Genomic DNA, 14,283 nt, shown 5'->3' on the forward strand with positions numbered 1-14,283 from the left:
CTGCTATTGTAACAGCTGCAAAAGGTCCCACCAGAACAAGGCAAAGGACTAGTGAATATAACAGTTTACCATAACACCAGAACTTAGTATCAAAATTTTAAAGATATCCTCTCACTTCAGTTGGTCCACATTTCTTGTGGAGGTCAGGGGGCTAATTTCTCACCCAGAACTTTGGAAAATGTAATATTCACTTTTGCCTTGTCAGTTTGGGTAACAAGATGGGGCTTTATTAAATGAATAAACAAATAAATGAATAAATAAAATAAAAGTTACCTCGACAGCTTCATATAGATTTTTATTATGACTACTACATTTTTGCATCTCAGCTCTTCATATGTGAAAATCCAAATAACTAATCAAGATATTCCCTCTCCCATCTTTTGGAATCACAAATAGGGAAAAAATCAGAAGCATTAATATGAAATATCTAACAGGATAACATCAATACACTTTGAATAATCTGTGCCAAATCCTATGTGGAGACTCTCATTCACAACTCAGGTGTGGCTAGGTTGTTGTTTAGGTTTCAGCCTTGGTGTTTGGACTTCTAGCCTTAAAAGAGTCTGTGAAAACTTACCAAGAAAACCGTCTTTTGTCAACAGGTTGAACTCACTGCTCAGGATGCCAAACCGCACTGAAAAATATTTATGACTTACTAAAAGAGAAGTAATTTTCTGCCAGTTTTAGTCTCCATGTGCAGATTCAGTGAGCATTAGCTCATGATGTTGACTTAAGGGACTTCACTGAATTCCCTTCACTTTCCAGTGTGCATCCTATTCACAAGCCTTTGTCATATTTACCTTTGGAACTAGTTTAATTATATATTCTGTATTGCCTGCCATGAAAGGCATTTTCAGTGATAAGCTAATACAGTTTTGTGGATGCTGAAGGCATGGTAAGGTCTCATGGGTGTCAAGTCTATAATAACAAATTAAAACCGTGTCAAGATCAAATCCCCAGAAAATATGGACTGTAACACAGTGCTTCATATCTGTGAAGTCTTCTCCCAGATAAACTAGTTTTAACATAATATGAAAGGTCAGAAATAAGTGACAAGTCTACCTCTGCAGAGAAAGCACAGGGTACTAATAGAGCTATGGCAGTGGTCAAGCCTTCAAGAGCTTCTCCTCTCCTTGTTTATGGCACAATCTAGTCTATCTCTGAAGTAGCCAGATGCTTTTCCAAAATATCAGAACCCTTTTTTTTCCCCACATAATATCCTTATATATCCTTAACTGTAATTTATTGGTGATTTTTGATGCTCCTTTCAGAAAACCTTTCCCTAACATGTCAAATGGCACTCTTGATTTTTTTATATCTGCTTGTCTTGCTATTCACATGCTTATCTAGTACCTTGCTCCCACTGGCTGCATTTCTGGCCAGAAGAACATAGAAGCAGTTTATGTTAATTTTACTGGGACTCCAGTCCCAGAAGCAGTGCACTCTTGAGCACAGAGTAGAACAACTCTACACCTGCTCCAAGTTGGACTGGCTCCTAACAGCCTTTCCACAAGCCGAAGATTGCCTCAGCACACTGCAGGGACCACAGTGCAAGGCTGCTGGCTCTATTCCACCTGGAGTTTCTGAGCCAGCTAGGAGAGAAGACTTTCCAGGTGCTTGGAGATGATGATGAAGTGTAAGCGGTGGGCTGTGGGTCAGGATCTTGTCCAAATGACCACTGGGCATGCACATATTTAGGGAATAGGAATGACTTCTTTCAGCTTTTGCCTTAGTATAATCCTGGCCATCAACTCAACCTGAACACATGGCTGTTTTCCCATACTTCTTTGACTCGATCTAGTCTTCCCTTTCTGCAAAGTGCCATTGTCAGAAACCATTAGCTGTGAAACTGTTGTATGAAAACCTCACCAATCATTGCTTTATGAAGACTATCCAGTGCTTAAATCTTAATTAAAGAATAAATCATTGCACAGTTTGGCATTCTCCTTATAAAGTATACCCAGTGATGGGGGGGGGGGGGAAATGGGACAAGTTTTCAAGTCTTTTCTCAGGTATTTTATTAAGAGAATGTAAAAAGAGTAATAAAGGAGGGAAGGCATGAAATAGTCTGAAATTAATGAGAAGTGCCTAGTTATGATTCACCTCTGCTGCAACATTAGAAACTGGCAAAAATTCAGCCCCTATATCATTGTCTGCATGTAAAGGCCAGCTGTCAGATAAAGACCTTTTCTCTTCAAATTGCCTGTCCAAGAATACATAGAAGTGTTAGAAGCTGGTAACAATTTTTTTCCCCAAAACATTAATTAAATTCTGTTAAAATCAGACATAGATTTAGAGGTCATAAAACTTCTTGGGGAAGAACCCACATGGGGATATCTGCACACACTAGAGTATGTTTTTCACCCTTCCTCCACGTCTCTCACTGGTATAAAATGTTGATTTTAAATGATGTGATTCCTGTGCCACATTAATCTTGATGGAGTCAGAATGAAATATAGTATCTCCCTCACAAGGAATAAGTAAACTCTTTAAAACCAACTAGAGTCAAATAGGTATCATCAATTAATGCTACAAGAGTATTTAATAAAAATCTAAATGTCTTTGTTACAATAAGACATGGCAATATTTTATTATTGCAAGAGAAAGCTTTGCATACAAAACCAGTTAAAATATGGATGGCAGATTAATCTGCATTTAGTAACAAAGAGCACAATCTGTTACACTGGGATGACTACAAATTTGTATCCTTTAACTGCACTAATGTTAAATACTTGTTGACTATTCTATTTTTTTCTGCAAGAATACAGAACTATCTCCCTTGTACTTTTGCCACACAATCTGTTGAGTATAGCCCCTTATTGTAGGTATTATATTTTTGTAATATAAGTTGTGTAGAGGTGTAAAATACAGAAATACGGGGAGAAGAGAGGAGCTAAACCTAGTATCTACCCATAGCATTTCATGAAATGATTTTTACTAGTCAGAATGTCAGTGGCAGATCTGGAAAAAGTTTAAGCTCCATTTTTTAAAATGTTTAAGCTCCATTTTTTTAAAAAAAGGGCAAAAAGTTTAAGCTCCATTTTTTTAAAAAAAAGGGCAAAAAGTAGATCTTGCATGTAGAAATTCCAAAATTACAGTCTACATTTACTCCTGTTCATCAAGTCACTGAGGTCCCAGGTTCCCTGATTGATTAGGATTGCTTGTCATCCAGATGCCCATCAGACTCTCTTAATTACCCTCACTTCTGAAAATACAGATGTGAGCACCCAGCACTCCATCCCCACAGGGTGAAGTGCCTTGCTGTGACCCACCCTGAGTCAGGCTCACACGCTTCTGTTTGACCTAACCAGAAAACAAGACTTTGCAATCAAGTTTAGTCAAGCTTAATACAAGTATAGGGGAAATACAAGCTTTTAGTACCATTTCCTCCACTCCATCATCTCCTTCCAGCTCTCCTGCCCTGTCTGGCAGTGCCAGTGTGTCTACTGTTGTCAGGACGTTGCACTCCAGAGCATCAGGGTCCTCCCCTCTTATTCTACTGGGTCGGGCTGGGATGGAGTTAATTTTCCCCATAGCAGCCCTCACAGTGCTGTGTATTGGTAGCTAGAAAGGTGTTGAGAACACGCTGGTTTTCCAGCTACTGCTGAGCAGTGCTCAGACATCATCAAGGCTGTCTCTCCAACATCACCCCCGCAGCAGTAGGCTGGAGCTGAGCAAGATCTTGGAAGGGGATATAACCGGGACAGCTGACCCAAATTGACCAAAGGGATATTCCATGTCATATGACATCTACTCAGCAATAAAAGCTGAGAGAAAGAAGAGGTGTCAAGACAGGGCATTTGTTACTATGATGTTTGTCTTCCGGAGCAACCTCTATATGTACTGAAGCCCTACTTCCCTGGAGGTGGCTGGATATCACCTGCTGATGGGAAGTAGAGAATAAATCTTTTGGTTTCCTTTGCTTTCACATGAAGCCTTTGTTTTTGCTTTATTAAATTGCCATTATTTTGACCCACAAGTTTTTCCATCTTATTTTTTCCCCCTCCCTGTCCTGCTGAGGAGGGGAATGGTAAAGCAGCTTGGTGGGCATCTGCCATCTAGCCAAGGTCAACCCATTACACCTATCCAGGCTTTACAGTGCAATAAAAAAGGAAGGATGGAGGAGGGATGTCAGCAACAAGTTTTCTGCCAGATTTTACTCTTGTCCACTGATCTGCTCACTGTGGAATGAAAAACTTCTCTGACTTCCTATGACATGCATGCATGGAACGACTTATTAAAACCTATGTATAGACTAAAAAACAAGTGTCCTTAGGTGGGTTGTATTGCTAATTTAGCTTTGACACTAATTCATTGAATTCAGTTTGATTTCATGAGTTAGATGAGGTTTTAAATCCTCAGAAGTCTCAAAAGGATGAATGACAGATAAAGAAGTGATCAGGATATGCCATCCCAAATTACTCATTATCTTCACTCTGATGCTAGAAAGGTTTTTTTAGAAAAAAAGGTAGCATATCTGAGAAAGAAACACTCTCTTTTTCTTGACAGCTAGAATCTGTAAGATTCCTCTCCATAATCATTAAACAAGTACCAATATCCTTCATAGTGTACAATATAATTAGTAAGATTGACATCTGGTCCTTTAAGTGCAGAGAACTCTGAAGCTTTTTGCACTGAGGTAATGCAACTTGATTTTGAAATTACTATGTTTAAAAGAATTTGAAAGGAAAAATCCACTTTGTGAAGCGACTTATCTTAATCAGCTTGGCCATTTTTTCAGTCACTACATTATATTCTAGATAGAGTGTATTACTGAAATAAGCTGTCACTGAAATGTATTTATTGTTCCATTATATTATCATAATCTTAGCCTACATTCATTGTAATGGCACCTTCCTGAAAGAAAAAAAGAAATATCAGGAAAACCTGTAACTATATCGTTAAAGAATCTCACTCCTACATACTTCAGTTTACCTTCTTTTTTTCTTTTTCTGTAGGTTGTGACCTCATCCCAGTCCAGTATCTCAGATGGGGTGACCCTGAACCAATTGCAGCAGTCGTTTTTGCATGCCTGGGTCTGCTGGCCACCTTGTTTGTTACAGCTATATTCATAATGTACCGTGATACTCCAGTGGTCAAATCATCCAGCCGAGAACTTTGCTACATCATTCTTGCCGGCATCTGCTTGGGCTACTTGTGTACTTTCTGTCTCATTGCAAAACCTCAACAGATTTACTGTTATCTTCAACGAATTGGCATTGGCCTCTCCCCAGCCATGAGTTATTCTGCTCTAGTAACTAAAACCAACCGCATTGCAAGAATCCTGGCTGGAAGCAAGAAGAAAATCTGTACAAAGAAACCTAGGTTCATGAGTGCCTGCGCCCAACTGGTTATTGCATTTATCTTGATATGTATACAATTAGGCATAATTGTTGCCCTCTTTATAATGGAGCCACCAGATATAATGCATGATTATCCAAGCATCCGAGAGGTCTACCTGATTTGCAACACCACCAACTTGGGTGTTGTGACTCCCCTTGGATATAACGGATTATTAATTTTGAGTTGCACCTTTTATGCATTTAAGACAAGAAATGTCCCAGCTAATTTCAATGAAGCAAAATATATTGCCTTTACAATGTATACCACCTGCATCATTTGGCTGGCTTTTGTGCCAATATATTTTGGAAGCAACTACAAGATAATCACTATGTGTTTCTCAGTAAGTCTGAGTGCCACAGTGGCCCTCGGCTGTATGTTTGTGCCCAAGGTCTATATCATCCTTGCTAAGCCTGAAAGGAACGTACGCAGCGCATTCACCACATCGACTGTGGTCCGCATGCACGTAGGGGATGGAAAGTCATCTTCAGCTGCAAGCCGCTCAAGCAGCCTGGTGAACCTGTGGAAAAGAAGGGGATCATCTGGTGAAACCCTTAGGTAAAGTTTGCTAATGTGGGAGTGTGGGAAGCAGTTATGTTCTTCTGAGAGTTACTAATAGTGGAGGGACAAAAGGAAATACATTAATTCCCTTTGCCTCTGCACTGGGAGAGGTGTGAGTCCTCTCCCACATCTGTAACATTTTTGGGTTTGATTTAGTCAAGGTGCTGTGCAAAATCAGGGGACAGATCAATGGGCAAACAATTACAAGTCTGGGAGTACTGGCTGTGTGAACTGTACACTTAATGTAGGGAGGGAAGCAAGGTCTTAGGAGAAAAAAAAAAAACACAAAACAACAGAACAAGAAAGGTAACTCATTGCCTTGTCCTGAATGCACCCATTTACAATCTCTTTCCCTTAAATGAATTGCATAGTGTCTGTATTTTGTCTCTAGTCACAGCAGTAAAACAGGGTTGTGGCTAGTGCTCCGTAATCAAGGTGGAGTAATAAAAACAAGTCACATCATGAGCAGCCACTCTCAGGCATCTGAGGATTTGTTTCAAGTTACTCTTCTTTTATACCTTTTATCTCCTACTCACTCGATTTTCCTTTCTTGAATTATCTCTTCCTGCTTTCTTTCTTTTTGTCCTCACCTATCTTCTCTTCTTTACCTTTCTTGATACCTTTTTCTGTATTCATCCTCCTAACTCCATCAAATTCAGATGCTCACAGGCCTCGCTCTTGCTACCCTTTCTGCCATTGAACAGATAGTCCCTTGTCAGATATTTCATTGTTTCTTCCCAAGGAATTATTTTAATTCAGTGATCAGGAAGACAACTTGTATGTTCAGTGTACAAAAATGACAATAAGTGAACACTAAAGAGAAAGGAGAGCTCTGGAGGGGAAATACTGTCCTGCTTCATACACAGAGCATGTAGATGTGCACCTAGCCCAGTGGTTCATTTTCATCTTTTGATTCCTTTCACTTTTGATATGGATGCTATGGGGATGATCTGGGTTATTTAACTGCTGGTATATACAAAGAATTCTGCATATATGAAAGTGCAGAGAAAAAGTTTTGTCATTCTTCAGTTACATATGTCTAGCGTGGAAGTGACAAGTAACTAGATTTTCCTCTTCACTGAAACACACATGGTTTTTAGGACTGATAATACAAATATTTCCAGACATGCCATTATTCACAACTGGAGTTGGCATGGAATGAGGGAAATTTGTACTTCCATTTTTTTGTGAACCACAATTTCAAATTGAGGGAGGATTTTATTAGCAATACCTGTAGGACAGATTATGCTCAAATGATTGTTTGTTTCTGTCAGATTATTACTAATGCTTCTCTTTCAGTGACTTTGAATTGGTACAGAAATGGCCAGTCTATTACAAGATATTTTGTACCTATGATCAGTTAATGATAGTATCTTCCAGTTCCTTTCCAGGTGCAGAATAGGATGTTATTTTAAAATGATAAATCCTTTGTCAGTTTAAGTGATGATTACCTGAAATGTCCTTTTCTACAATCTCTGTCTGTATGCCTGAATGACCTGAGGTGTTCAGGTTAGAAACCCTATAAAAACTTCTGGGCCTGCTAAATGATGCATTCTTCATAATATGTCTTCAGTAGGAGGGCATTCTTCCTCTTTGAGATCATTATTATTTTCCCTCACTTCTGCTGAATTTGCCCTCTCACAATTTTTTTACTCAACAAGATGAACTTACTGATGATGGGAAGATCTTGGGCTTGGGAAGGATTTGTCTGTCATCCGTTAAGGCTGAGTTTTGAAAGACAATGCTCTAAAATCTTTGGTTTGTTCTGAAAAGTAAGGACTGTACCCTAATATTAAATATCCTAAAAGACAAGGTGTATTTTGCTCTTTTTGAGGACTCTGTTTCCATTTCTTTATATCCCTTGATGTGTAGATAACACCTGTGGTAGGGAGTTATTAGCTGAATATAATAAATCGTCATTGACAATGACTTCTTTTTCAATAACAGTCTTGGAAATGTCTTCAATCCAGAAGAGCATTGAGAGTGCCCGATCTGTGTGTGTAGGAATGAAAAAGGCAGCACAAAGCTGATATATTGACATATTTGCCTAGATATAAGGAACTAGAACATTTCATTTAAAACTCGGAGAAAAACTTTTATGTCATCAGTGGTGTTCATCAACACAAAACTGCAACAAAGACACTCCTAATGCATGTGTCTGAATCCTCAGCTGGTTAAATTGTGATGGCGCCAGTGAGTTTAGCAGTGCTCCCTCAGTGTGTGCATGAAGGATCTGGGAATCCAAGAGCAAGCTGATTCCATCGATCATGGGGAATCTTCTCTAATCAATGTCTATTTGGTTTCATGAAAGAAAACAAAACAGAGTCCTCACATGTGCCAAGAAAATTTTAAATGCTGCTCGGGACTTCACCTATGTCTGATATCATCTCCAAGAAAGAATAGAAAACCACTTTCAGCTTCAATTCTGCTTACTGTATAGTGCGAGCAAACAGAGTCCAAACATTTTACTTAATATTCAAACATTACTTTAAAAAAATCTTGTTGCACAAAGTAATATGTTTCAAGGTATTATTCAGTACAATGCTCAAAATCTTGTTTGAGTAGTTATTCAAGTAAACACTGAAATACTCAGAATCAACTGAAATATGCACTAGAGCTACATGGCATTATTTAAATAACTCACAGGGGTTTTATTTAAAAGAGAGTGAGTCACTGCTGAATTTTAAAGAAACATGTTATTTAAGTCACCATTGCATAGAGGGGCCCCTATCATTAGCACTTTACTTCTTGACACTAATTTATAGCACAGTGTAGTATTGCATCAAATCATTGCCAAACAGATAATGCCAATGCTCCATTCAGAGCTTTCACATCAGCTGCACAATGACAGGTAACAAGACTGCTTTTGCCTAAATAAAGCAATGCATCTGTTAGAGTCCTAAGTGACTTCTTGCATGGGGTATTCTTCAGTTAAGAAAACTCAGGCAAGCTGTGGATATGTGTTGGTATGAATCTTCATGTACTGGAATATGCAGAAAGAAAAAGTAAAACTATTCATTGCCTAGTGAAATGAAAACCATATCATGTAGGCTATTGTGATTCAGTGGTACTCACCAAAATATATTCTACCCTCATTTAAAAGTAGGGCTAACAAAGCAGACATTATCAGAAGCAACGTCACAAGGAAGGCTAAACTCTACATAGCAGGAGTCAAAGCCACACAACCTGTGTAGAGGCATCTGAGCCTTCTGCTTTCAGATAATGATTGGACTCAATGATCTTAAAGTTCTTTTCCAACCTAAACAATTCTATGATTCTGTGATTCTATTTTACTAGTTACTTTCATAGGGACTAAAAAGCCCATAAATAAAATTAGCAAGTATTATTATTGGAACTATTATCACATATGCTACACAGCCCTTTTGCAAGAGTCCAGAATGTAGGGCTAGTTTATCCTCTCCTCATTCTCAAATAACTCTGTATCCCAGGTAAGATAAGGACTGGATATTTGTGCTACAAGAGCTACTAATATGATATTTCTAGCCAGGACTGCACACCAAAAGGTCTCAGTCATGCTACCTTGGCCTAAAGGATAGAGTAGATGTTTCAAAGTTTCTCTTACCTTTCTAATATCTTTAGCCTTGGATTTCACACACTAATTTAACCGCTGTAGGTGTTTATCTCTTCTGGAAGGGCTGATCCCAGACCACACACGCTCCATTTTCCAAGCTTACATATATGAACCCTTTAAGCACATGCATCTCCCTCCATCTGTAGAAAAGCAAGTTTGCTTTCCTTTAAAGCATGCAATAAACTGAGTGAGGAGCAGAATGTTAAAAACAGCCCTAAACACTGTCTCTCCCACACATCTGTATATATTAAGCAAGTCTTAAGAGCCATACTAATAATTTTCTCTCTGTCCTTTAAATTTCTACCAAATCTTCACAGTGAAGCCAATACTACTCCTCCCTATTTCTCCCACTGTTACTTGTAGATGCCCCAGCGGTTCCTGACCTCAGATGCTTCTTTTGGAGGTCCCTAACTCACCCTCAAGTTTCCTCTGTTGCTTCAGCAGCCAATTCTGCCTGTCCCAGCTTGTAATATGTTGTGGGAAAATCAAGAGAAATCTGGCATCCTTCCATAGATCAAGCTGTGACCTAGACAGAAACAGCAGAGCTGTTCAGGTAGTGAGGTGGGAACCCCTGAAAGAGGAATGAGATCAGAAAACATCACTGCAACCCCAAAGCAAGGCTCTCTGCTTGGAGATTAGAGGCTTAGTTCATGTACATGCCCCTTTATTTCTTTCTGCAGTGACAGAGGGTTTTTTAAAGTGATTTTTAACTACTAGTTGACCATTCTCCCTGTGATGATATAGGACTCATTTAGGTTTCCTCCACCACATTCTCAAAAGACAGAAGCTGTTAGATGCCCACTTACAAGCTTCAAGTACTCTCCTGAAACAATACAAGATAGATTGTCATCTTCTAAATGAGTTAGGATCACTGAAAGTAACTATTCATTTAAGCAAAAGGACTGAGCAGTACTTTCAATCTGTTACCTACACAGGTAGATATGATCACTCAACAGGAAAGAATCATCACCAGCAAAGTCAGATAATGTTAGCCATATTCAAAAAACATTGGATGTTTGTGGTACTGCACGTAATTCCTCCATACAGATGTGAACAGCACAATACTAGGCAACGGAAAAAAGATGCGCATCAGTTTCTGCACCTTATAGACATTTATCTGCAGCAACTCACAAATCTCATTGAGATTAGAGCTTAATAGCCCAGTGTGGCTTTATTGCACCTGGATTTACATGACACAGTATTTTACATGACACAGTATTTCCTAAATCATTAACCATAAACTGTGACTCTCAAAGCAAATTAACTACTCATATGCTTTTAGTGTATTATCTTGTTCTCTTAAGAATTTGTCTGCCACTGTGCAATTGCAGAACTCGGCATTGCTCTGTATACATCTGCACAAGTGATGGGATGACAGTTTTCATTCAGGAGTGGGGATCCCTTGCTCTTGTGAGCCAACACTCACCCTCGGATGAACCACTGAATTTTTATTGTATAGATCACTATTGTTTTGTTTCATCTTACTCAGCTTAGACAAAGGTGCTCACACATCCACCGAAGAATCAGGTGCCATTTGGGAGCATTTTTACTCCCTCTGAAGTGCTACGCTGGTACAGTAATGGCAGCCTGAGGGACCAAATGCCTGCCTTGCACAGGCATCAGAAAAAGCATTCAGGTGTCCAGGCTCAGGCACTGTTAAATGACATTCCCTGTCTCCTATGAGGAAAACATGATAAGCAAGGTAGATTTTTCCACTGGACTGGATTCAGTCCTGGACCACCAGTGGCTATAATCAGTGTTTACATCAAACAGTTCCAAACTGTGCCATAATGAAATATTTTAGAAACAGGTGTCTACCATCACAGTGTGTGCTCTGTTTTCTGCAAGGAACAGCTGATTTTTCCCCTTATCTGTTTTCTCTCCTTTTCCCTCTTATAACTGACTATATCTGTTTCATTACAACTCAGACAGGAGGTATTTTGATCCACAAAATAAATGTGCTTGGATCACTCTATAAACTGCCATTCATGGTATAAAAATATTACAGTCTAAATATTATATCACACATCAGCATGTCATATCTCAGGATCGAAATCTTGAGATTATTTTTTTCAGAAGCCTGAATTGAAATTTCTCCCTAAAAAACCACCCTTTTTGTCCTCAGGAAACTTTCCTTCTAATTCTGAATCTGATTGAAGTCCATTTAAAGCACTGAAAAAAACAAGTGAACAGAAAATGAACTAATTTGAGCAATATCTTAGCTGTTACAACTTCTCCGAGGTCTGACTATTGCGATGTTGCATTATTAGGAAAGCACGTGGAAGACATTGAATTTCCAGACAAATGGGAATTCTCATCAGAATAATCCTCTGCCACTGTTATACACATCATGCCAAGGGGCTCCAAGATGCAGTCCATGCAATTCCCATTGCCCACATAGCTGTGATCAAATGTTTTTAGAATATGTGTGTGCATTATCAGCCTGAGGATTTCAGACGTATATGAGAGAGATTCAAATTCCCTATGCCTCAGGAAGGTAAGTTGCCTGAGAGATAAACAGGGCTGTTATTTGACATGGAGCTTTCAGTCCTGTAAAGAAGATGAAGTACAAGGAAAACTGGGGGAGTTTGGTGGAAAGATGAAGCTAGCTCACATTCCTCACATGTACTCCCGTTGAGAAAGATACTGATCATGAGTTTCTGCCACAGCATAATCTATTGGGACACATTTCTTATAGTACAAGTGGCAATTTTGTCTTCATTTATATGCAACTTGAACAGTTTCTTTGACACATTTTGAATGATGATAAAAGAACATTACACTTCTCTTCCAAATTAATTTGTAAAATCTTTTTACTTACCAGACTTTTTCAGGGCATGGGTTATAGGTTCATACTCACAATTTTCACAACTAAAGGGCTGAGATACTCCTGGTGATCAGAGTTATATCAGCAGTCTTTCAGTTATGCCAGTATGGATTGCTTTCCTACTGAAGCCTGGTGATGCTATTCTGTCTTGTATAAAATAAACACTGATTGGAAAAGACAGAGAGGTATTTCCTAGCTTGGTGAAAATAACAGTGATTTTGGATGTCAGACAATGGTAGAGGAGAGATTCCATCCTGGGTCTCTTGTGCCCCACAAGTACCTTATTCATCAGGCCTTTATATTAGCTTTATGCTAAAAGACTTACAATTCTGGTTTTATTTCACTAAAAAAAAAAAAAAAAAAAAAAAAAAGACATAATTTGATTATTTGAAATCCTGAAGTTTTATAGAGCAGATAAATAATTTATTGGTGTCTTTTAGGTTTTTAAATCAACTCTTGTGTGTATGGAGAACTAACCAGGAGATTACTGAAGAATGTAAATCAGGAGAACTAATGCTTAAGAAGTTACATTACATAAATGATCAGCAACATCCCTGAACTTTGACTATTTGACTAGCTTTTATCCGTTGCTCATCTCAGTGCAATGAATCCCAGTAGAATCTGAAAAGTGAAAGTGCTGCACAGAACAGGACCAGAGATTACTGTAAGGCAAAAAATGTCACTGAGAAATCATCATATACCAAAAAATAAATTAATTTCTACAGCTGCTGTTTAAGGGGACCATCAACTACAAATTGCATAGAAGTGCTTAGATGGTTTTGTAGTATGAGACGATGGCAAAAAAGTGAAGGGTAAGCTTCATACATGTTGTAACATCATTAGAGCAGGCAACAATTTATATGAGGTGAAGGTTTGGCTCACTGTGTATTGTTCTCATTTTAAAAACCAAAATCTAGCCATAGTGATACAACAAGATATCATTTGTTTGTTCCATAGTCTTGCTAGAAAATAATTTTTATGCATGCAGGAAAAAATATTTGACTGTTCAGAGGAAATCATTATACTTTTGACTGATTAGTCTGCATTTATTAATGAAAGAGCTCCCAAATGGATCATTTGGAGCTATTTTAATCTAATATGCTACAAAAATTTAGATTGAGAGATTACTGAATGGTTTGAGTCCTTCATTTTTCCATAAATAATTTAGTCTTGGTGTCTTTTTGGACAAGCTTGATACTGTGATTAATTGAACTTCAAATATTGTGAAATGACTGAAGAATATTTTATGAAACTCAGTGAAAGGTATTAGGTCTGAAAGATTTTGATAAATTGCTGCTAAAACATTCCATCTGTATAATGAACTGATATTCTTGAATGACCTGATTACAATGATATTTAATTTGTGTACAGTGTTAGTGTTGTTTTGAATTTTCCCCTCAACTTAAATCTAATTAAAATACTGATTGATTGATATGAATTGTCTGGCTGCATTAACTGAGCACATGTATTCAAGCCTAATTTTTTAAATTATTTATATTATTAAGACAGCATACCCATCACTTTGAACCAAACATCATAGCTGAACTGTGCAAATTAAATTATACTGTAAACAGTTCCTGGCCTACTGTTACACAAATAAGCTCTAGACTGCAAAATGCAGTCTTGCTAGTGTACTGCAAAAAAGAAAGTGAAGACGGGACCCAGCAGTTTGATGGTTTTTTTAGGGTAAGAAAGAACTGAAGAGGAGTTTTCTATTTTTTAACAGCAGTGTCTACCCCTTTTACCTTTTTTTCATCTTCAAGCCTGTCTCCCAAAATTCTCATGATGAATATACATCACTGTATACTATACCAATATTGTCCTTATCAGACATGCTGAAGAGCACAGAGGCCATGCAGATGGTCTCATGTCCATTAGTATACATGATGCAGATCCTGTTGCAAACCACCCTCTGACCTGAGCGCAGGTTTGTCTACCAAAGGAACTGCTGGTTCTTTCCAAA

The 14,283-nt window shown here is 38.3% G+C and overlaps 1 protein-coding gene across 3 annotated transcripts in view; it reads left to right on the forward strand.

Moving 5' to 3' along the window:
* GRM5 (glutamate metabotropic receptor 5) overlaps positions 1 to 14,283 on the forward strand; it is a 277,466-nt gene that overhangs the window by 242,073 nt on the left and 21,110 nt on the right. For all 3 annotated transcript variants that reach the window (XM_074917515.1, XM_074917523.1, XM_074917533.1), the window contains exon 7: positions 4,959 to 5,898. In XM_074917515.1, the coding sequence (XP_074773616.1) occupies positions 4,959 to 5,898 (940 nt within the window). The remainder of the gene's footprint in view (positions 1 to 4,958; positions 5,899 to 14,283) is intronic.

This window comes from Athene noctua, chromosome 1 (assembly GCF_965140245.1).
Source record: "Athene noctua chromosome 1, bAthNoc1.hap1.1, whole genome shotgun sequence".
Lineage (NCBI taxonomy): Eukaryota > Metazoa > Chordata > Aves > Strigiformes > Strigidae > Athene > Athene noctua.